Here is a 23,574-nt window from a genome sequence, read left to right as displayed (position 1 = left end):
AAATAATAAATAGTATTTTTTAAATACGGTGAATGAATTTTGCATGTGGTGCTTCTTCAATTAGGTACCACTCCCCTAAATCCATTATTTGCACTGGTTAACTTTACTCTACTAGTTATACTTGAACAATTTTACACTAAAGTATAGCTTTTAAAAAGAAATCATTTACCGTTGAGAAGATATCGACTCGTGTACCCACCCCAACTTGGAGATACTGTGCGAGCCTAATATTACAAGGTTCTAAGTGTTCCTTGACAAAACAAACCCAACAATGAAGTAGTATTATAAGCTGCCTCATTGTTACTTTTGTTTCACCAAAAACAAACATTTACTTAGAACCTTGTTATCCAATCGCTACTGAGTTAACCAAATAAAATTACACACATTTCTTGTTATTTATAATTAAAATTTCACTTCATCTATCACCCACAATTTCTATAAATGCTAAGGTCACAATACCGAAGCTCGATCCGATATAAATAAAAACGATTTAAACTGAATACATTGTGTTTTCTGTAGTTTTATATCTGCAGTGAGAGAGAGATCATTATTTCGTCTCGTTCTATGAGTTTTATACTTAAGCATACACAAGTTGTTTATTTTTGTTGTCTTGATAATGGTATTACAACCGAAATAGCTATCGACCTGAAAAACATTTTCTAGAATTTAATATAATTTATATTATCATTCTACTAAGTAAATGCTGAATCAATTTATAAAAATGGTACTTACCGTTAAAACTATAGAAAACGCAAAGTAAAACTTTAACACCATTTGACAAAAAATGATTATTTTATTTTACGAGGGCATGATAGATACGGCCCTGTTTTCAAAAAGCAAGGTGACACGGCCCTAAAAAATGTCACAGTAGGCTGAACATCGCATGTTTGAATGTTTATTTCATTGATGCGTTTACAGGGGAACAAAATATTTCTGTGATTTCTTCCGATACACATCTGACCTACATGATCCATGATTCTTGAGAAAGGTTAAGGTCAGACACTGCAGTAAAGAATTCCAGGTCATTGAAACAATGTGCAGGGCCTGGAGACAATAACATACTTTTCAGTAATGCCTGGTGGCATCGCGTACCTGGTACGACATATTGATTTTTTTGTGTGGTGATGTGTTACTTTGAACTTAACTTTCAGTTTCAACCAATCCTAACAAAAGGTATGTTATGATTTAGTCTACACATCATGAATCATTATTTTTTATAGTGTTTAACTAATAAATTATTGATTTTTTTTATATAATAATATTCGGTTAAGTGAGAGATAAAATTGGGATATAAAGAGACATTTTTGTGTTGAAGTGATATCTCTTAGTTTTAAAAAAAAATTTAACATTATTAGTAAAAGCTTCAGTATCGTCATTATCAGTGGTACAACAATCTAGTGTGGATCCTGACTTCCTCCAACTGTCTCTATTCATTGTGGCCGCTTTTCAGTTCGCTACCTATCCCAAGAATACGACTGTCATTAGTAACGACATCTAGCCGACGAATTTTTGGCTGCTTCTTATTCTATGTCCTATTTGTTTGTTTGACATTCTAAAAGCTGCATTAATTTACATTTAGCAAAATGTCAGCTTTCTGTCGAATTTCTTATGTTTAAAATTAAAGACAATCAGTTAATTGATTTTAGAATTAATTTATTATCTACTAATAATCCAGTCCACTGGAAAATGGCACTGAAAATTAAAATAAATTAAAACAAGGGAGATCAAACTGCAACTAGAAGAAAAAAAATGTGTAACTTAAGTGTAACAAAGCTCACAGAAGGTGGCGTGTCGACAGCGCAGGCAGCACTTTGGCGAATGGTGTGATCAGTACAACCATAAAATAGAATATAAACTAGTGCAGATAATACATGGCATGACTCGGCGGATACGCAGTGCAGGCAGCTCATTTTATCGCAACGCCAAGTTCAGTGAAATAACAAACGCATCTCACGCTTCTCGTCAGTTGTGGTTTGGAAAAACTATCTCTTTTGTTATTGGTATTAATGATCTGAAATTTCAACAATTGATTTTTAGTGGTCGGTTTCGAGATAGAAATCTAAAAAAAAATATGTTGTCGATCTACTTTCTAAGATAATTAAAAGCAAACATTTCCATCTCCTTTTATGTGTATTCTAAGTCAAGCAAATTTCATACATTCAAATGCCGCACTAAACCTCTGTCTTAAATATATTGAAGGTAATATTTTTCTATTTCTAGTTCAAGTTCTTTGGTGTAACTATTTTATGGGAGAGTATTATTTACTTGAAATCCATTTTAAATTGTTCATTTTTTGCTTCTTTGTCCTTGACCTTTTTGTTCTCAGCTCGATGACAAAAAAATATATAAAATAGAAAGATGAAGTGAACCAAATCATTATGATGAATACAACAAAATGGCTGGCCCTCGAGGTAATCGAGAGTGTCAAAATATTTTCTCAATTCAAAGACATCGAGAGTGCCACAGTTATAATGATTATAAAGATATTAAATGTTGAAAATAATTGGAATCCGTACACCCCCGGAAGTAAAACATGTGGCAAGAACTATGTGGAGAATTTAGGACATATTCAGGTAATGTTTAAAACTTTCTCAATCGTTCGTTATCGTAATAGAGTTTTGTCTTTCTCTTAATTTCAACTATTAAGACATTACTAATAAGAATAAAATTTCTGAAAATTCACTGATAACTCAATTTCACAAATAAAGACGGTTAGTTCAGTGGACATTTCTATGACCTGCGCATCTATTCTATACACAAGACTGCTATCGAGGGTAGTTGTTAATTTTTTTGTATTGAGGTATTATAATTTTTACAATAAGTTAGTTGTAATTGTTATTAATGTTATTTAATGTTAATATGTAATTGGACGATAAATGTGAAAGCAGCTGAAATGGTGGATTGCTTTGAGAGAAAGATCCTGAGGCGGATATACGGACCCATGAATGATGGTGGGGAGTGGAGAATTAGGTACAACATGGAACTATACCGCTTATACCAAGATTCAAAACTCTCCACCTTCATAAAACTCCAGAGGCTGAACTGGGCAAGCCATGTGATACCGAAGAAGATCCTCGAAGAAAACCCAGGGGGGAAAAGGCCAGTGGGAAAGCCACGCACACGGTGAGGTGACAACATTACAAAAGATGCCAATCAGCTGCTAAAAATCATGAAATGGAAAAGACGTGCGGAGGACCGTTCCGGCTGGAGGACGGCGGTGGAGAAGGCCAGGGCTCGACTTGAGCTGAGTGCCATCGAAGAAGATGAAGTTGTAATTGTTAGGTACAATAAGCGCTATGTTTTAACAGCACCTCTCTTGGCTGTGCTAACTCTTAAAGGGAATTAGACAGTTTGTCTATTTAGGTTTAGAGGGCTAACTTATTGTAACAATTATAATACTTCAATCTTTCTTCTTTCGACCATGTCCGATCCTAATAGGATCATATGGGCCTCCACAAAGTGGAGGTTTGTATTAACAGATTTTTGTTTTTACGAGAAATGGATGTCAGCCACTTGCTCAACCTATTAGGCACATACTCTGACTCATACACAAATTAAAAAACAATATGTGTACTTGCCAGACCCAGGATTTGAACCTGGGAACCACGACGCTTAAGCCGCGCAGCCATCGTGGGTACAAACATATGATAAACTATCCTCGATAGCGGCCGATAGCAGTCTTGTGTATAGAATAGATGCGCTGAATGAATACAGTAGGTATACTTACTTACAAATTTTTTTGTTTATCCTCAGGCACTTGAAAATATTTTGAACTCGCTTTCGAAATTAGTGAAATTTTATTTCAAACTGAATCCAAAACTTACAAGAATAGCGCACAACAATGAAAACTTGGTTATGAATCACAAAAAGAACTTGGCAATGGATATTCTGTACAGAAAAAGATTTACGCTTTCATTTTTACTCAATTATCTAGTCAACTGTATCTTCAAATCCTGTCTACATCGGGAAGACAGGTGTAAACTTCTGGAAATATCTTTTGGGTAAGAAATACTTTCACTAACTCTAGACTAACCATTGTATCATGACTGCAGAAGTGCAGAGGTTTTGCCATTCTCTTGCATCCATATACTTCCATCTAGATCTAAATCCAACTCAACACTATTCTTCGATCTTGTACGAGGTGTCATTTTTATTATTATGTGTGACTCGTTTATCCTGTGTACGTGGCCCAGCCCTCTAAAGCGGCCCGAATCAATGGACTGTATCACAAGCAGGCTCCTACATATTATTTAAATTCTGTTTCATGCATATTTAGGTAGGTAGTGGTACTTAATGTAAAAAACTTAATTTTTTACTAACATTTCGATTGCACTCTTTAGAACTCGTGCACTTTAGCGTCACAAACGCCCGCTACTCACGCTGGTTCCTATTTACAAACATTTAGATGTGACGCATATATTATATGACAATATGTAAGAGTTCTAACGAGTGCAATTGAAATGTTAGTAAAAAATTAAGTTTTAATATAATTTTATTAAGAAAAAGTGGTGCCACTTATTGCGACTCACACGTATGCAGGCATTTTTTGAGGAATTTGTGACGCTTTTAAAAAAACCCTAATGTGTAAGGACACTAAATCTTCGGTCCCCCAATTATAGTCAACCAATTTATTAATTAGATTAAAATACAGTGGTGCGACTAATATTTTCAGGTTGGCAACATTATATAATGAACTTTCATCTCTAACCAGCAAGGGATTCACATCTAAGTTCAATGTTTGCAGCAACACTTGTCCGATCATCGTTCACCAGGCTAAAAAAATCTCAATAACAAAAATACTTCAGGTGGGAAACGATTCAATTTAAATAATTCATAGATTGAAAAGCACTGAATGACGACAGGAATGAAGTCTAACATGACCCTTTAACAGCTGAAAATACGTTATATTTCAATATAAAGGGTTATCCAAGCTCTGGTATGAATTTGTTTTTACACGCAATACAGCCAGTGTTTCACGAGCAGTATGGCATGTTGCTCCATACTATTGGAACCACATGTTGTCCTAATCAAAATCTTTCAATTCCAGCCACAAAAAGTCAGTTATCATTTCCTATAGCGGACGACATTGACCGTAAGAGCCGGGCCACACCGGGTGACTCTGGTCTCGAGACCAGTCGCGGGACTGTGGTCTCTCGGGTGATTTACTCGGGCGACTTGCAAGCGACCAGAGTGGCAGCCAATAAATAATAATAATGAATGTACACGCAAGTTATGCAAAAAATACGTTCTCTCCGCGGCGTGGCTGCCCGCGAGCCCGCGACTGATCGCCCAGTGTGGCAGCGCTCAATACATAGCTATATGTTTTCATACATCGCTACCGTCACCCGACCAGAGAGACCGGGAGACCAGACCGACCGCAAGAACGAGATTTTACTGATCGCCTGACTTTATTGCTTGCGCGACTACTGGGCGACCAGGTGTGGCATGGTCCATATAACTGCATACATCGGTCTGGTCGTCCGGTGTGGCCCGGCTATAATGGTCGCTCTTTCATTATTTTCGAAGAAGTAAGGCCTTCAACAGTCGTTATAATATCAATATTATCTTATTGATTTCTTCTTTGACATTTTTTTCTTCTTTTCCGATTATTGATACATAACGCTCGAAGACTCCCTGTGTGTAATAGAATTTAAATTTTCAGGTTTTAGCGCAGAGTCGAGCTGAATATTGTTGCCACAGTTTGATTGACTGCCTTCTAATAAATTATAAACCGTGCAACCCAAACGACAGCGATGCGTGCTCCGATAACTCCAGCTTGGAAATATATCAGTATGAATCTTCTACAACTACATAATAATATCTAAGCAATACTATATTTAAAATTACTTTCAAATGTATATGGTTTTTTTTACCAGGTTTGTTAGATATTTAGGCTTAGGGCTAGATACTTAGTACTGCGTCTATTCTTCTTCTTTGGCCATATCCGCCCCTTAATTGGAGCATATGGACACTACGCGGTGCCTCCAAGAATCCCTGTCGCTCGCCAGTCTTCTTGCTTCGTTCCTGGTCAAACCAGCATCCCGTAGCTCCGCCGTATACACTCTGTGAATAGTATTTAGCGGCCTTCCAGGACGCCGGAATCCGGTCGGCTTGAAGAACAGGCAAGCCAGGTTGAGGTTCTCTTCTGGCATCCGCAGTGTCTATACATGTTGCTTAACTCTTAGAGGGGATGTGCGCCGCGTAGGTCAAAATGGAGCATTTATGATATTTTCAAAGCATGATCCTGGACATTCCTTAAACGTTGTAGATAATCTATTTATATAATTTTGAAGCCTTATTATCCTTTATATTTATTTTCAACATTTGGTAACTATTACATAAAATAGTATTCATTTAAACCTCTCGATCTAATGTTTTAGAATATAGTCATATTTCAGTACATCCATGTTAAGATTTTTTATGGTTATTAATTTTTAAAAGCATTTATAAAACCATTAGTAAAATTTATGTCGATATTATTATAGTGAAATATTTACGATAAAAAATTATATTGATAATCTCTGTGATCCCAAATTTGACAAGAATTAGGCATTTTATTATTCAAAAAATTGGCAAGATTTACATATTTTAAAATAATTCTAAAGATACTGATTATAAGCTATGTCTTTGACCATTCAAATGTGATAAACATTCTACGAATAATCTTTGCTTTATAATAATTATTGACCTAAGAATAAGGTAGTATTTTTTTGAAATACGCCATTTCTATTGGCATTTCCCAGTAGCTAAGCTACAACATACGGCCATAGCCATAAATTGACAAACGATAAATGAAGTAGGGAGTAAGATCATGGTAACGCGCGTGTTTGAACATGTACCGTTTTTAAAAAAATATTTTTTTTTCGGTTAGGTGGAGATTTGTATTAACAGATTTTTGTTTTTATGACAAATGGATGTTCGCCACTTGCTCAACCTAATAGGTCCATACTCCGACTTCAAACACACATTGAAAAATAATACTTATGTGTATTTGCCAGACCCTGGATTCAAATCTGAGACCTACGACATTATAAGTCGACACATTAGTTGCTCGGCCATCGTACCAATAATAATAACTATCTACCTATGTTACGGAAAATAGATTTCTGGTTTATAATTATGACACTTTTATTGCTATCAATGAGCCATATATTGTAATCAAGGTTCGATAGTTCGGTCAGGTAACATTAAAGGGCAATAGGTGGGCTAAGTAAAACAATACTATCGGTGATAATGACTATAGACGATATACAAATTACTCCTGCCCCATTTTTGCTCATAGGAAGAAATGGTGGCTGCTTACACAATGCCAGGATCCCCTCATCGCACTGCAAACCTTACTCTCACTGTGGTACAACTATAATACTGTATTTTAAACAAACGCGGTATAATCAGAAATGGATGAATATTGCTACATGTTTTATTGTGTTGTACAATGCTAGATTATTACGATAATTTTATATGGTATTGTGTTGTCGTAAATTTGTTGTTTGCTAATGGTAAATTAATTACTAGGGCATTAACAAAGCACATGACTCCCCCCGTGGAACATGATCATGATAGAGTTAACGTTACCGATAAAAACAATAAAAACAATCTGTCAGTGCCTAAAACAAGGAAACACGAGATTAAAGAAGCAAAAATTGCCAAGGAAAAGGAGATTAATCAGCCAAAGCAAATTCCCGAGAAAACGATTGTTGAAAAGGATCCGATCCCTGCGAAAGACTTATCATCAACATGTGAGGCAACATCTGAAAGTGAAATACCGTATTCATCGTTGAACGAATATTACGAAGATACTGATAATAGCTATCAGTATAGAGGTAAGAAACCATTATGATTATTCCAGTGTCGAAAACTCCATTTTGCGCTTCTATCTTAACTTGTAAAGAAATGTGTTTAGTGTCAGAAATGATTTAAATAGACATTTTTATTTGACAGCGTATTTAAATTACGCACAGTGACATCTATGTAATATTAATTGAATCTGAATTTCTACAAGCATAATAATTATTTAAAAAAATTTTAAAAAAATTATGGAAATCGGCGGTAACATTATAAGTAAAATATTCACAATGTATATAAAAACTAGTCGTCTGGCAGCAAACTGTATGCAAATTATATGAAAATAAAAGTGTGCCGATGGCGGTCTTCGTCTTTTGCTGTCGATTTTTGGTTTGAAACTCTGCTGTAATTATTTTTGTGAATTTGCCTAATGAAAATAATTTTTAAATGTATAAATTAATTAAAATACACTAATTATTATGTATTAATTAATAAAAAATATTATATTAATACATGGAAATGTACACATGAGAAAAGGGATTCATGTAATTATTATTAAAATATGGAAGGCAAAAAAAGTGTGCCCTTTTTTTTGTTACCCATCGCTTACATCAATAAGCAGTCTTCATCACTGTATTATATCCTATTCTTCCCAAGATGCCTGCCGATATTGTAGAATTATCCACAATAATCACGGCCATGTTTCTAAATACAGGCGTATCTACATTGGATGATCTTATTAGAAGAGAAGAAACGTATGTGGAAGTAATATTGGACACCACTTTACGGATAGCTCCAAATATGCTTGGCAACGACGGAGTTAAGAAAACCAAATCAGGTTTGAAAAAACATTTTAATTAAAAGTTATATATCATATATCTTCTTCCACGGCGCTACATCTCAGGGTGGGATTTGGCCTCCTCCACAACCGCTCTCTCGCCACACTTCTCCAGTTACCGGGTCTTCCTATATGAAGCCAGTCTACTTCTACGGATATATAATATATACCAGTGGCGAAGGGTGGAGGTAGGCTGTTAAGATCCGCTATAAATAGTGCACATTAACCTTTTTCTGTCAAATGTATATGTTTTTATTGAAATAAGACTACATTTTACAGATGGTATTGGTTGGGTTTTAAAAATCAATTAAACCCTGTCTCAACCAAACCATAATAGTATTGGTATATTTTAGGCGATATGACAAAATTGTGCACATTTTTTCATTCTTACTTATTTGTTTTCGTTAGATTAAGAATACGTATTACACATATTGTTGGTTCATTTTTTTAATTCATCAAGCTATGCCTAAACCAAACTATAATACATAAAAAATATTATTCTATCTATAAAATATCTAAATTTATATATGATTTAATTGCATAATTTAGATATTTTATAGATATACGAGTATTTTTTGACTATTATCTATTATGGCTTGGTATCGCAGGGTTTAATTGAAATTTAAAAACTAACCAATACCATCTGTAAATTGTAGTCTTATTTCAATGAAAACATGTATGTATGACTGACAAAGTTTAGTGTGCACTATTTATGGCGGATCTTAACAGCCTACCTCCACCCTTCGCCACTGATATATACCTAATTATATTCTCATGCTTAAAATTTATTGTGCACTATCATACTGTAACCTCCTCTCTTTCAATTACCTTTCACAGAGCAGAGAGCCACCAAGCATGATTTTAATTTGAATTTGGTGTATTTACATAACAAACAAATTCTTCACAGTTGGCGTAAAGAGAAACGAATTTATTTGCACAGAGATATTATCATTAATACTATAACGAATAATGTAAAGGAATACGCATCACTTACATGGCAGGCGTATTTATAAAAAGAAACAAATTGATCACTGTGCATTTATAAACATACAAGCATACGTATGCTGAACGAATGTATTAAAATTAATTTAATTTAAACAATTATTTGAATTCTGAATATATAGTATTTCTGAAGTATGTATATTGCGGGAAATAAAAACATAAAACCGGGTACTAAATATACTAAAATTAAAAGTGACTGCATAAATTACACGCAAATAACAGAAAACGTGAATTCCAGCAAGTAAAATCGAGGTTTCACTGCAATTTTACATATCGTCTCTGTTCTGGCAGAACACACTAACTGGAGAATACTAGTTTTGAGTAATTTGACTTTGAAGTTGTTAAAATGTTTGAAATGGTCTATTAAGTGATGTGAGTTTATTAAGTAATCGTAAAAAGGATGACTTTAAAATAAAGACTGTTTATTTATTAAAAAGGTTTCCAGACGGTAAAGTTTGAAATAAGGAACATTTTGGTATAACTAACTCAATATGTCATTTTTTCGAATTAGTGTCTTCTGCTAAAACAGTGATGATATATTAGGGGGGCTAAGGTGTAAGGCCAATTCCTCCTCATCCCTGAAAACAATGGCAGGATAAATTTACATAAATACTAATAAAGCATATTTCTTTCTAAAACAAGTACCTAACAATGTTCAGAGTCCATTATTGTCTATGGAGGTTATCTATAATCGGAATATTTTGAAACATATCCCATACAAAACTGCATAAAATATGAATTTAAAATTTTTATGTTATGTTTATTCACAATACATATTGTGGAAGCATTAATGAACTGTATTTATATGATAATAACTTTTGTATTTTAGGTGAGCTACGTATAAGCCATCATTTAGCTGAGCAAGTTGTGGAATATTATCAAAATATCTTATGGGGAGACGTTGGAAGCTTTCTTGAGCATGTAGTATTGTGGTGGGGAGCCAGTCCTCTCTCGTCCAGGTATGTGAAGTAGGATCAGTAGGAACTTGATTTTTTTTTACAAAAGAAACACTTAGTCACATTGTTAAGAAGAGACACATAATCATAATATATAATCAACATTAAATTCATATTACAGACCACCCCATTCAAGTCAGCACCTCAGAGAATGGCTTTTATCTCTAAATGGTAATGGTAAGTAAATCACACAAAATATTATTGACTGTAAATATTTTTATATTTAAATATAGTTTACATCAGGGAATGCAAAATTAAGGGAAGACGTTGATTATCTTCTGGGTGTGGCTGTAAGAAGGTTCAGTACTTGAGTGTATTATTTTCAATAGTTACGTTTGTATCATAATACACATTGAAATTTTAGCCACATTATACGAAACGAACATTTAATATTTGACAACATTCAATATTTTTTATATTCCTTTATGGCCTAATTTTCATTAAGTCATAAACAAAAACTGGCTTCAAAGTCTTGATCTATGGCTACTGACTTTTACATTTGTATCTTATTCTGTTCTGTTGTTTGCATAAATAAACATAGCAATCTTGAATATTAAAATTCAAGTTGACCTCACATCCTAATGGAAGGAAGTAATAATATGATGATTAGTAATGAGGAGATAGGGAGGGAAAACTAATAAAATATTAACTTCTTTTATCTGAGAATAAAATATTGCAGATGCTACTGAAATCAATAATAATTGTTTCTAATAAATTTATCTTTTAATGGTTAAAAAAGTGAGGACAGGGGGGGGGTAAAATATTTTGTGATGAAATGTGATAATGGGGGTAGGGAACAATTTGCTATGGTGTCATGCCATGAGCATTCCTTTTCTCGATTTGGTTTTTCCTCCGAAGGCTCACTAAAAGGCATTTTTTATTAGATCATAATGTATGTTATGTTTATATCTTGTTTTCAGATGTACCTCAGTTGATGTTAGTGGCTTTACAAAGTTTGGCCGATGCATTAGGTTGTCATGTAGCCTCCACTTCGTGGGATAAGTTATTTAGGTATGTTTTAAGAGCATCCAACTATTTTGGTTCTTTCACACCAACGAGATTTAATGACAAACATAAGATGTAATGATAAGATTTGCATGGAGCATTAAAACCCTGTTAGAGATACTGTTTTGTGTTAGATACATTATACATTGAAGAATTAAAGTAAGGGTGTATAATGTTGACAAGCCAAGATGATAAGGTGGAAAGAGGGAAATAACACTTCTTCTATTTCTCTAGCACAACTGCTTGAGATGGAACATGTCTGCTTTAACCATACTCTTAAACTCTGCCCAGTTCTCTGTTCCTTTTCTCCAATCGATCACTTGTGCGGAACTTGTATTTATCGTGAACATGATTCTACGCTCTCTTCAAATAGCGTAATTTTTTGTACTTACTTTTAATCTTGAATATTGACACAATTTAATCACTATTATGTACATTACAATATAATAGAATAGTGTTATTATCAAAGAAACCTTTTTCTATATAGAAGGAGCCTAAAAGTATGTAAGTGATGGCAAAAAAAGACCATTAGGACCAATGATTAAGTTAGCTACAGGTCGATCTAACAAATTTTCCAATAAAGCAGAACTCACTATCTTTCATCAAAAACTTTGATTGATTCGCTTAGCAACCGCGCATTTATAACAAACTGAAATTCCCATCAGCATTTTCAGTAGGAAACCTCAAAAAGTTCCATCTTTTACATAATATGCAACTTCTTTCGTTATTATAAATGTTTGTCATTTTATTTTACTGTTACAGATTATGCTATGTTGGAAGTTTGGAAGCTACACCGATTAAGCCTGGTCAATATGTTAACTTATCCATTACTGAGGTATGTAAAAATTAAACACTAATATTAATTTAACATCCAGCAAGTGGACTGTATAGAATGATGGTGTGATTGTAGTCCCACAGGAAAAGGGTACAGGGAGTGTAGATTATGGATTAGCACTGTTATTTTAATCAATTATCTATCTTTTTTTTGTATACTTACATCATTATTATTCTACTAGAAAATATTATCAGGAAGGTAACAATACCTACCATTTGTCAACATTCTCATATGCCTTCTCCCTGTATCCCTCTCTTTCATGCGTTTAAGTGTATGTTTTGTCTTACTGTCTTTGCTCCGGTGTTCATTTGTCAACTAGCGACGTTTAGCTGATGGTTCTTCCTCATCCAAATTGTTTCTATTGTTTGATTGATTTTGTATGTTGCCTAAGGTTACAGCTTATTATTGCGTAAATCTTGGATAACTTCTCGATTCTCCAATCACTAAATACGCTATTTCAGCACTGTAAGTATCTGTCAAACTATTATGAGAGTATCATTTCTTTCTTTCACAACTCGGTTAAAATAAATGATTTCTTCCAATTTTTCAAATTTAGAATCTGCATTTATTTGTATGTGTATTCTTCATACATCTCCCCCCTGTCTTTCTCTCTCTAACACATTTTCATTTGTTTTCTCATTTCTTTTACCTATAATTAATTCAAGACAAATATATATTTATATATTTAAGGTAATTCTATTTGTTAGCAGCTGTATTGCCAGATATGTATTGTAAAAATACATATAATTCTTTGGTATATAAAAATTAATGATTCTTACCTATTCTGGAAAACATGTCCACTTCAGTTTAGAGATATTGTATGGGATGGTGTATTATATTTTTATCAATACGGATGGCCGGTAAATTAAAAGCTATTGCTATTCAGCACAATATAATGATATAAAATTTAAAAGATTGATTAATATATTTTAGTGTTCTCAAGTTGGCGCATGTTTCGCGGAAATGTTACAAGATCTGGTAATGCTGAGCAATCAATGTGAAGTGACATGCGATTACATAATGGGAGCCCCTGTCGATGAGCTGCCTCTGGTGGAGCAAATACCAACCCTGCATAGATTGGGTAATTAAAGTTACTGCTATATAATAAGTAGTAAATGCATACGTTGAAAAGGGATGCTAATAATTATATTTAGAAGGTGCAGGGGAAAAGCCATAATGTCACTAAATTAAGATTTGAATGCCATCTAGAGACAAATTTTGTGTACTTTTATATCTGAAATACTATAGAGAAAAAAAGCTTGAAGTCATAAGATAATATTCCAGTTTTAGTGTTGCAATGTTAATAAATTTTGTCTCTTGAACATTTTAACAAAATTGACATCCCCTTTCTTCTCCTGTGGGTCTATTCTATTATAGACAAGGCAGCTATTGACGGTATTTTATCATAATTATTTATGTATTATCATTGTTACAATAAGTAAGCCATCTAAACTGTCAATCTCGCTCCAAAAATTAGCACAGCCTACAGAGAGGCTTTTAAAACATAGCGCTTTTTGATACTTTAGACCAGCAATACTTAACCTGCGGCCCCTTTAAGCTTTTATGTGCGGCCCGAAACACATTTACTATCAGGAATTTCGTATATCTTGAGATTCGTTTCGACTTTGACGCACAGATAGTGACACCCGAAGAGGATTGTCATCATGGTCCACATCAGATCTGGTATATGAGTGTTGCTATTGCACATGATCAATTTAAAAAACATGCATAATTTTTTAAATCTCAAAAATGTTTTGTAAAAAAGGGGGTTTCATGATTTTTTTCGTCACACCAGTAGTGACGCGGCCCGCGTTACTTTACAAATATACGCATTTGGCTCGAAGAAAAAAAAGGTTGAGTATCATTGGAATAGACCCACTGGACCGGACCCTTTATTTATTTTGATATAAAGTGCTCTAAATTTGTATTTACAATTTTTTCTAACCAATTTCAAAACATTGTTTTTTTTATCCTTTAAAATAATGTTCCAGACAGATATAACCACCTATCATTACTTCACTGAAGTTCCCCACGGTATGTAAAAAACCCATTCCAGTCCCGCTGATACTTTATATTAATATCAATATTCATCTGCTATCACAAGTAGGCTGGTTGATGGAGGCAATTCAAATAGGCTGATTGAGTTACCTAAATGACACTTGAATACGTGTATTAATTAAGGCGCTAAGTACCAAAATAATAAAAACTGACATTTTTATAGAAAAATGTTCTACATACCAACGCCAATAAGTCAAAAAAATACAGCAAAATAATTAAACCTGTCGACGTTATAAGTCCGTTGGCGTGTTTTATTTATAATGGTGTAAGTAGCACTGCAGTGGTCAACGGAATTCAATATAAGATAGCTGATGATGGTGTGTTGACACTTGCGAGTTCTTAATACCTAAAATTATAGAAGCTGCCGTGATTGCTTCACCTTGTAAAACTACATTTTTCAAAAGGCCTGCTTCATAAAATTTTACTGCAATGACTCGGTATTTTGTAACTACAGGCAATACTACTTTTTGGTACTTAGAGCCTTATTTAATACACGTATTCACTTAACTACTTGTTCTTCTGGCCAAAAGCACCTGTACACGTCTCTGTGAATCTGGAGAGGCCCAAATCGGTATCAAACCAACAAATAGTAAGGGTTGATCACGAAATTAATAATGTTATAGCCGGTAATGCTGTAGATCCTGGCCGTTTAAAAATATCTGCAACGTCACATGCAACGAAACATAAAATGTCGCCAGAACGCGGCAGACAGCCAAATCGTAAACATATACATTTCGTCCTCCGTAAAAAAATTATATAAAATGTAGTAACCTAGTAGATATTAACGCAAATAAAACTCATCGTTTTTGGTCACAATTCCGGTGTGTTATTTGTCCTACTCCAAGTCCCGAATCTAGACGAAGAACCATACAAAGAAACAAAGTGTGACAGCATCTTACCACTTTCTAAAATGGAGGGAGATGACAACGTGTATGGATTTACTGGCAGCAATAATGTGTATTTTAAACTATGTGACGATAACTATTTACACAGTGCTGACTGTCTCTCCAATCTCATTCTTCAAGAGTAAGCGAGACGCAATGTTGTTATTTTATGGTACTATTTGACAGGTCGTAAAAATCGGTTAACCTCAAAATGAGTCTCTCCGCAGTGTAGTTCGTTTTTTTGCCAGCAGGTTCGCCACTATCGTCTAACCGTCGCATCAAAATTCAGAAGCTTCCGAACTTTTTTGATTCATGCAACTACAGTATAATACATGTTAACATGTACATTTTCTTGTTATAGCCGTGATAATACGTACTGCCAGCAGTAAATCCTTACACGTCTAAACGGGGTATAATGCTGTAGTAGCTGATTCTGCATTATAGTGCACAGTTTGCATTCATGATGGCTGCAATAACCCGGGGCATTTAGCTAAATTTATTGTATTATATCGTCTCTGTTCTGGCAGAACACACTAACTGGAGAATACTAGTTTTGAGTAATTTGACTTTAAAGTTGTTAAAATGTTTGAAATGGTCTATCATGTGAGTTTATTAAGTAATCGTAAAAAGGATGACTTTAAAATAAAGACTGTTTATTTATTAAGAAGGTTTCCAGACGGTAAAGTTTGAAATAAGGAACATTTTGGTATAACTAACTCAATATGTCATTTTTTCGAATTAGTGTCTTCTGCCAGAACAGTGACGATATTAGATAACTGACATAATATTATATTTGTTTTAATTTTAGATCATTCAGTCCACACCTGCCGCCTATGGTGTCTTGCTGAAACTAGAAGGCTCGCAAACGTGTGGGACATGAATTGTTTTTTTCGAATAACGCATAATGACATTCAAATGTGCCTAGAGCAGCTGTCAAATTTGAGATTTGCTGACCATACTGTAGTCATAGATGGCGGTAAGTGTTAATTAAAAACCTCACACTGCAATTGACTGCCATATTCTTTAAATATATTAATTTAAAGGTCAATACCACAAGATGGTATTTGGTTAGCTTATTAATTTAACTGGTGTATATGGGGTCGAATTCAACTGTAATGATATATTTGTATAATAAAACTCATTTATGGTGAAATAGACTTTAGATAGATACAGTTGGAAGCATCTGTTGATACGATTTCAAAACTAACATGATTACTTTCTTTTTTTTTCTTCAAGGAATAATTCAAGATTTAAGATTATAACAATCTTTATTGAACAATTATAATTTAAAAACACCTGAGACAGTATTAATTAAGTATATGAATTAGATAGGACAAGCATAGCTTAGCGGTTTTTTCAAAAATATTTTTTCTAGCGGTTATATATTTTTTTCACAGGTGTTTTCAAATTATGTATTATCTATATAATATCAGTTATAATATTTCAGGAAAATTGGGAGTCCATGAGCATGTCTGCGCTAAAATGAGGGAAAAGCTCGTATCAGAAATCAAAGTCAATATTCAAAAATTGAAAGTAAGTACCTAGTTGCGTTGCAAATTTTAAAAACTAACCAGTACCATCTGCAAATTGTATTATTGGTTATATGAAAACAAATAATTCTAACTGACAAAGTTTACTGTGCATTATTTTTGTCAAATCTTAACAGCCTACCTCCACCCCTCGCCAGTGGTACTATGTCTCGTCCTACACAATCTAACCATCTTATCTTAGGTCTCTTCATCCTACTTCTTTTTCCTTCTGGTATTGAAAAGGAACATCTTGGGTATCTTCCATCCTTGATACGTGGCTTGGGCAACAAAGTCATATCCCGATCACATGTGAGACATCAGAGCATTTTCTTGATTATCCTGGAGCCCCATTTTCTTCGTAGCTTCTACCAGTTTGATATATATAATTTTTACAGCTGGTTTTAATCTTATTTGATTATAATTGTTTACAGAAAGCCCCTGAAGAATGTGTTCAAGTATTGGCTTCAATATGTGGCACCACTAGTCTTGCTCATCTGACAATGATATTCCCTTCAAATTTGGCGTGGAAGTCTGTTACTTATCCAACACGAATAGAGCATTCAAAATACGTTCATTCTTATTTAGGTAATTATTTGAAGCATAATATTATTGTGTACAGTGCAGTGCGCGCGTAGATGAATCATAACTTGGAACCGAAAAATTAATACGCAAAAGTCCTAAAATGTGAGGAGGAATTGAACATCTGGGGCTTTGACGGGCTGATGGTGTTAGCGTCGATGCTAGTTGATTTCGAATCTATTGTTAGAGGAGGCCGAGACTCCTTGTGGATGGTGATAATTACAAAAATATTAAGTGCTACTAACAGCGATTAATTAAAAATTTTAAAAACACAGACCTGTTTTTTATGTTACCTTTATTGTTTCACTGGTGATGACATTATTTTTTTATGACCATGTCCAATCCTAATAAGATCATATGGGCCTCGACAGAGTGGAGGTTTGTATTAAAAAAAAAATTTTTTTTATGAGAAATGGATGTCAGCTACATACTTGCTCAACCTATTACGTCCATACCCTGACTCAAACACAAATTGAAAAACAATGTGTATTTGCCAGACCCAGGTATATGTCATATTTTACATTGTAGTCTTATAATAATAATATAATGAGATAAGGTTAATTAGTTTTACATCACTTTCGGATGGACAATGTCAGTTTGTATCAACTGTTCGGTGACAAGTGTGTTTTATTTTTTGTCGATAGATACGGATAGTTCCGAATTTGAGGTGTCTATTGACATTTTGTTTTCAAGTTTTATCACTAACATAATATAAGAATATTAGAATTTCCATTGGGAATGTTTCGAAGGTTAGTTATAATCGTCATTTTCAATAGAACTAAATTTTTTTATTTATTAAACAAATGACAGATAACATCTGTAAATTATACTTACCTATATGACTATCATTTTTTTAACAGTCAACGTAAGAGACAGGTCCAATATCGCTACTTCACCTGTGATGTGACGTGAGACAGTATGGTCACTCTCATATCTAGTATCTGCCAACTGTTCTTGAACTTCAGTATACGGTTGCTTTAAGCCCTTGTAATCTGCCGTGGTTAATGAATGGAATTAGAATGCAAGCGTCAAACAGGCATTTCACTATAATAAAATGGAAAGTGTTACGGTGGACCTTCTTATTTGTTTTGATTGAACAAAATACAAAATGATCAGATTCGGACATCGTTGTCGATATATTATAATGTATTTAAAAACATTATGTACTTGTTCTTTGTTGGTTCAATTCAAGGGGTATGAAATAAACTGTACATATGAGGCGTCTAGTTACAAAAGCGACAAGTCCACAATTCAATATTTTCGGGAAACAACATTTTTATGTTTCAAGCTTCAATTATTTGTTTTATAGTGAGATAATTTTTTCCATTGTATTCTATGTCGAAATTAGAACCAAATGGCAATTTCAAAAACTCATAAATGTAATAAATATAGGCAAAATAAAATTGGACGTAGCGCTACTTGTACCTCACTTTTTAATTTATTCCGCATATGGCACATATTTCCGTGGCACTGTCATGAGTTTACCAGATGCTACAGCATCGGAGACGCCATTTCCAATATTGAACATTCCCTTATTGGTTGACTTAAACACGAGCGAAATCAACCAAGCTTTAAATAATATGAAACATGGACTTGGCGCTTTTTGTAATAAATCGAGACTTGAAATATTTTTTTTCGTAGGGTTATGTCGCGTTTGGAATTTATAAATCAATACATATTGTGTAAAAAGAATACGTGCGTATTTTTTTCTCGATTTTGACCAAATGTGGACTTATCGCTTTTTGGAATTAGACGCCTCATATGTGTGATTCATAATATAGTATATTAATCGTGCATACTTCTCCAAAAGATATGCAGTACAATGAACTTGTACAATGGATGAGAAACTTTGATACGTAGATAATAATATTATCCCATAGGTTGAGCAAGTGGCTGACATCCATTTCTCGTAAAAAACAAAATCTGTTAATACAAACCTCTACTCTGTGGAGGCCCATATGATCCTATTAGGATCGGACATGGTCGAAAAAAAAAATAAAAATAGATATGACTGTTAAAATGAAACACATCTTTCTACTGAACCATATGATATCAATCCACCATAAATTTGTATGCATATCAACTGCTTAAAGCTCATTTAGTGCTAACACCACGACTGGCGCGTTTGGAGCAGTTGGCCATTAGATATAATTAATGTGTTACTTAAATGTGGTAATTAAAAGGTCAGCAGTGATTGTGTTAATCTGCAAACCAGCTAAAAGCACTTTTGACCAAAAATGAGATTTTGATAGCATTACTTATGTTATACCGCATATTTTCTATGCTCATAAAATTTCAAACTTCTTCACATCTTCATCTTCATCTTCATCTTCATCTTCACACAAAACAGCCATCTAACTGCAGGTGCCAAATTTCCAATATCGTAAATGGAACTCCCCTCTTTATATATAAAAGGGAAGCTGAAATAGTGTATTAATTCTGTTTGCTTATTTGTAAAAAAAAATTCCATGTTTTTTTGGAATTGTTAAATTTAATTAATAATTTATTTAAGTTTTTTCTTCTTCCTGAACAATTTGCTCAAATGGAGTTAGCCAGTTTGAAGATTAAGCAGTCAATATCACATCTGCTTATTTGTATTTTCGGTATGACCGATGACTCATTTGACAGCTCTAACTGTAATTTTAAATGCATGATATTCTTGTGAAAGTTTTAATGTCAGATCAATAAATTTCCAGATCGTGTCCTCCTGCCGGTAGTCAAAGCCACGAGTGACAAATTAATCGTCAACATGGTTTTAAAAATAATGTGCGAATCGTGGCTTAACCACATTTACGTCTACAAAGTGAAATTCAGGTAACAATATTGAATATTAAAAGGCTTAAGTGAATAGATAAACTTATAAAAATATAAGCATTTCTCAGCAGGGAACACAGAATTAATGAGAATTGAAATACCTAACGGATGTGGAGTATCAGGCAACCCATCTTGAGTGTGCAAGAATATGGGATAAACTTAAACACCTTCATTCTGACAACTGCTCTCGGTTTATACACTGACACTCATTCAATATTGGTGTATTTGAAGGTTGCAATACACACTATTGCACATCTATAATGTGTTTCATTTTCGTAGAACACTCATACATTCAAAACCCTGCGTCAAAATGTAAGTGTGTTGGGTATAGCCTATCGGAATTATATTTATTAATCTGTTCTGTGGTTTCAGCAATGCCGCAGCGGAACAATTACTTGTGGACTTTGATGCTGTAAGAATATGGCTCACAGAATGTCAAGTTATTACTGATCTGACGCGGAAGCAAATGCTTAACAATGAAGTTCTGAGGTAATTATGATTGAGGGTTTTGGAATTTTCATTCATGCAATCTTAGGATTAGACAAAGATAAGTGAAATTCAGTAAAAAGAAAATAACAATCGCATAATACCATGACAGTTAGTGAGTTAAGGCCGGTTCGGATTAGTCGAGTGGTTAATGACATCCGGTCCTCGTAAAACATCTGTTAATATAACCACCATTCTGCATAGGCCCATATGGTGCTTAAGAGTGAAAATTGTATATCACTTAAACAACACCATTTTGTCTGTTTATTTCATATTGCTAGTAGCCTTTGGTTTCAGCAAAACCGAAATACATGCATGACTGTATCCTGCTCAAATATTTTTAATACAAAATATTATATTGCCAGGATTGAAAGATATTATTCCCCACTTTATTAATACAAACAGATTTATAAAAATAAATACAATGACTTATGGCATTTTTTCCTCATTGAGTTGGGATATTTTTAGTTATACGGCAACATTAATATGTCAAATAATTTGTCCTGACATCACCGTGATTATTTTGTCAACCTTGTCGTTTTTCTTCTTCGCAGTACAAATTATAATCTTTCCAAAACTTGCATCATTAACGCACCTAAATGACATAGCGTCGCTATAGGATTGGTTTGTCGAATATCCGTTTTTGTCACAATCGACCTTTTATTGCAGAATGATTTTTTGTATCTAAATGGACCAGAACCATCCTTTTCTTTAAATTGCTTTGTAATGAATACAGTATTCATATGCTGTAAAAACGACAATTTAAATACCTCCATGTATTTAAATATAGGATAATGAAATTTGTTTTTCGTCTCATGAACATTTGACATTTGGTCTATTCGACAAACCAATCCTACAGGGACGATACAATACACACAAATAATAAGTGTCGAATACTTTCAAGATGAGGGGAAGGAATAGATAAATGCGAGGGGATTTCAATATCATCAATCAGCCATGTATCAAGATAAACTTTTTGCTTTCTAATTGTTACTTATATTATTCTTTATGAGAAATATTGAGTGTCTTTTTTAACAGTATCTTTTTTTTAGGAGGTGCGAGGGAGTTGGAAGACTCTTACTGCATTCACCTGGTGATCCAATCGCTATGCACGATGTTCCTCAGACTAACCAAAGAGTGGCGTCGCAATTAGGTATAAAAATTCTTCAATAATCATTTACTAATCAAATAGTTGTATCAATTTAATTCCCGGCACTGAAGGCTATTAATTGTATTTTTTTTCAACTTACTTTTCATTTCTTCTTCTTCAACGTTAAAAAAAAACATTTTCTCCACTAATTTTGATTTGACCAAACTGTTTTACCTTCCGTGTATTTAATAATTACAGATGTGGAAAATCCTGATGACTGTGGAGAAATAATGCCTGCAGAGATGTATGTTCCCAACCAGCAACAATGGCTGCAGTTAAGGGCCAGCAAAACCAAGAAGCGCAGAAAATTTTGCTGCATGACAATAACACGCTGAAACACATCAATAATCTAACATTTAACGGGACCTACATATTGTAATAATTTAAGAATAAAATTAATATCTTTCAGAATGTCATACTGCTGCATCTTCTATCAATATATGTCTTCTTGGTCATTCCCTCATGGCTGTCGATCGTTAAATCACCTTGAAATTCAGTCATCTATTGAACGACCAAAACTTTCTACCCCTCTAGAGCAGTGGTCCCCAACCCCAGGTCCGTGGATCAAATGGTACCGGGCCGCCCAACATTAACTTATTTCCATTTTATTTACTGTGGTGTATTTCTCTCGGGTCTGTGTGACCTTCCATGGACGAGGTTCACCGGGAGCTGAGAGACGTCACACCAAACTGATATGTAATATCCGCATAAAATAAAAGTTATAGAGAACTACCTTATATATTGCGAAGGAAACATGTCGTGAATCGGACTAGATGCAATAATACTTATAACGCCAATCATAATATCGTCACTGTTCTGGCAGAAGACACTAATTCTAAAAAATGACATATTGAGTTAGTTATACCAAAACGTTCCTTATTTCAAACTTTACCGTCTGGAAACCTTCTTAATAAATAAACAGTCTTTATTGTAAAGTCATCCTTTTTACGATTACTTAATAAACTCACATGATAGACCATTTCAAACATTTTAACAACTTCAAAGTTAAATTACTCAAAACTAGTATTCTCCAGTTAGTGTGTTCTGCCAGAACAGAGACGATATAAAGCTGCACCAATACTGCCAATGCGCAAAATATTGTGATATCGGGGCGATATGTGACATCTGGAGCTGAGCGACAGTGGCATTGTAGCTTTGGTAAAGTGTTCTGGATTAAAGTCATGGCAGAATACCCTGAGATTGCCACCACAGCACATAAATCCCTATTGCCATTTCCGACATCTTATCTGTGTGAAGCGGGGTTTTTTGCAATGACAGCAACCAAAACAAAACAACGGAATAAACTGGACATATGCAACACACTTCGGGTGTCATTGTCTCCTATTACCCCCAGATGGAACCGTCTCGTTGCAAAGAAACAAGCTCAGGATTTCTCATTGATTTAGCGTTCTGAGTTAAAATGTTAAATCATTTTATATTCATTTTTCGGTGTAACTGTATTTTATTTTGAAGGCATGTTTAAATACAATTAAATTAAAATTATTAAATCAAAACAATCTAAAATATAAACAATCAACGTCTCCCCCCCCCCCCCTCTCAGCGGGCCGCCATAAAATTATCAAACGTTGACCGGTCCGCGGCGATAAAAAGGTTGGGGACCACTGCTCTAGAGGACAAGAATAATAATTTTCT

At 34.1% G+C, this 23,574-nt stretch overlaps 1 protein-coding gene across 1 annotated transcript; it reads left to right on the top strand.

Annotated features, from left to right (window-relative positions):
• Positions 1 to 2,381: 2,381 nt before the first annotated feature.
• Positions 2,382 to 22,299, top strand: LOC147070597 (uncharacterized). The gene is made up of 18 exons (XM_085949220.1): positions 2,382 to 2,573; positions 3,754 to 4,001; positions 4,673 to 4,805; positions 5,663 to 5,790; positions 7,516 to 7,823; positions 8,501 to 8,623; positions 10,455 to 10,584; positions 10,703 to 10,758; positions 11,502 to 11,592; positions 12,349 to 12,421; positions 13,355 to 13,502; positions 16,172 to 16,339; positions 16,811 to 16,896; positions 17,324 to 17,477; positions 20,168 to 20,285; positions 20,658 to 20,774; positions 21,824 to 21,924; positions 22,120 to 22,299. Exons 1-18 carry the CDS (start codon positions 2,382 to 2,384, stop codon positions 22,254 to 22,256), a joined length of 2,511 nt encoding a protein of 836 aa, XP_085805346.1. The 3' UTR covers positions 22,257 to 22,299.
• The last annotated feature ends 1,275 nt before the right edge of the window (positions 22,300 to 23,574 follow it).

The sequence above is a fragment of the Rhyacophila brunnea genome, unplaced genomic scaffold (genome assembly GCF_057557595.1).
Source record: "Rhyacophila brunnea isolate RB1 unplaced genomic scaffold, BYU_Rbru_1.0 scaffold_21, whole genome shotgun sequence".
In the NCBI taxonomy this organism is placed as follows: domain Eukaryota; kingdom Metazoa; phylum Arthropoda; class Insecta; order Trichoptera; family Rhyacophilidae; genus Rhyacophila; species Rhyacophila brunnea.
The sequence above is the reverse complement of the archived record's forward strand: the minus strand, read 5'-3'. Positions and strand labels throughout refer to the sequence as shown.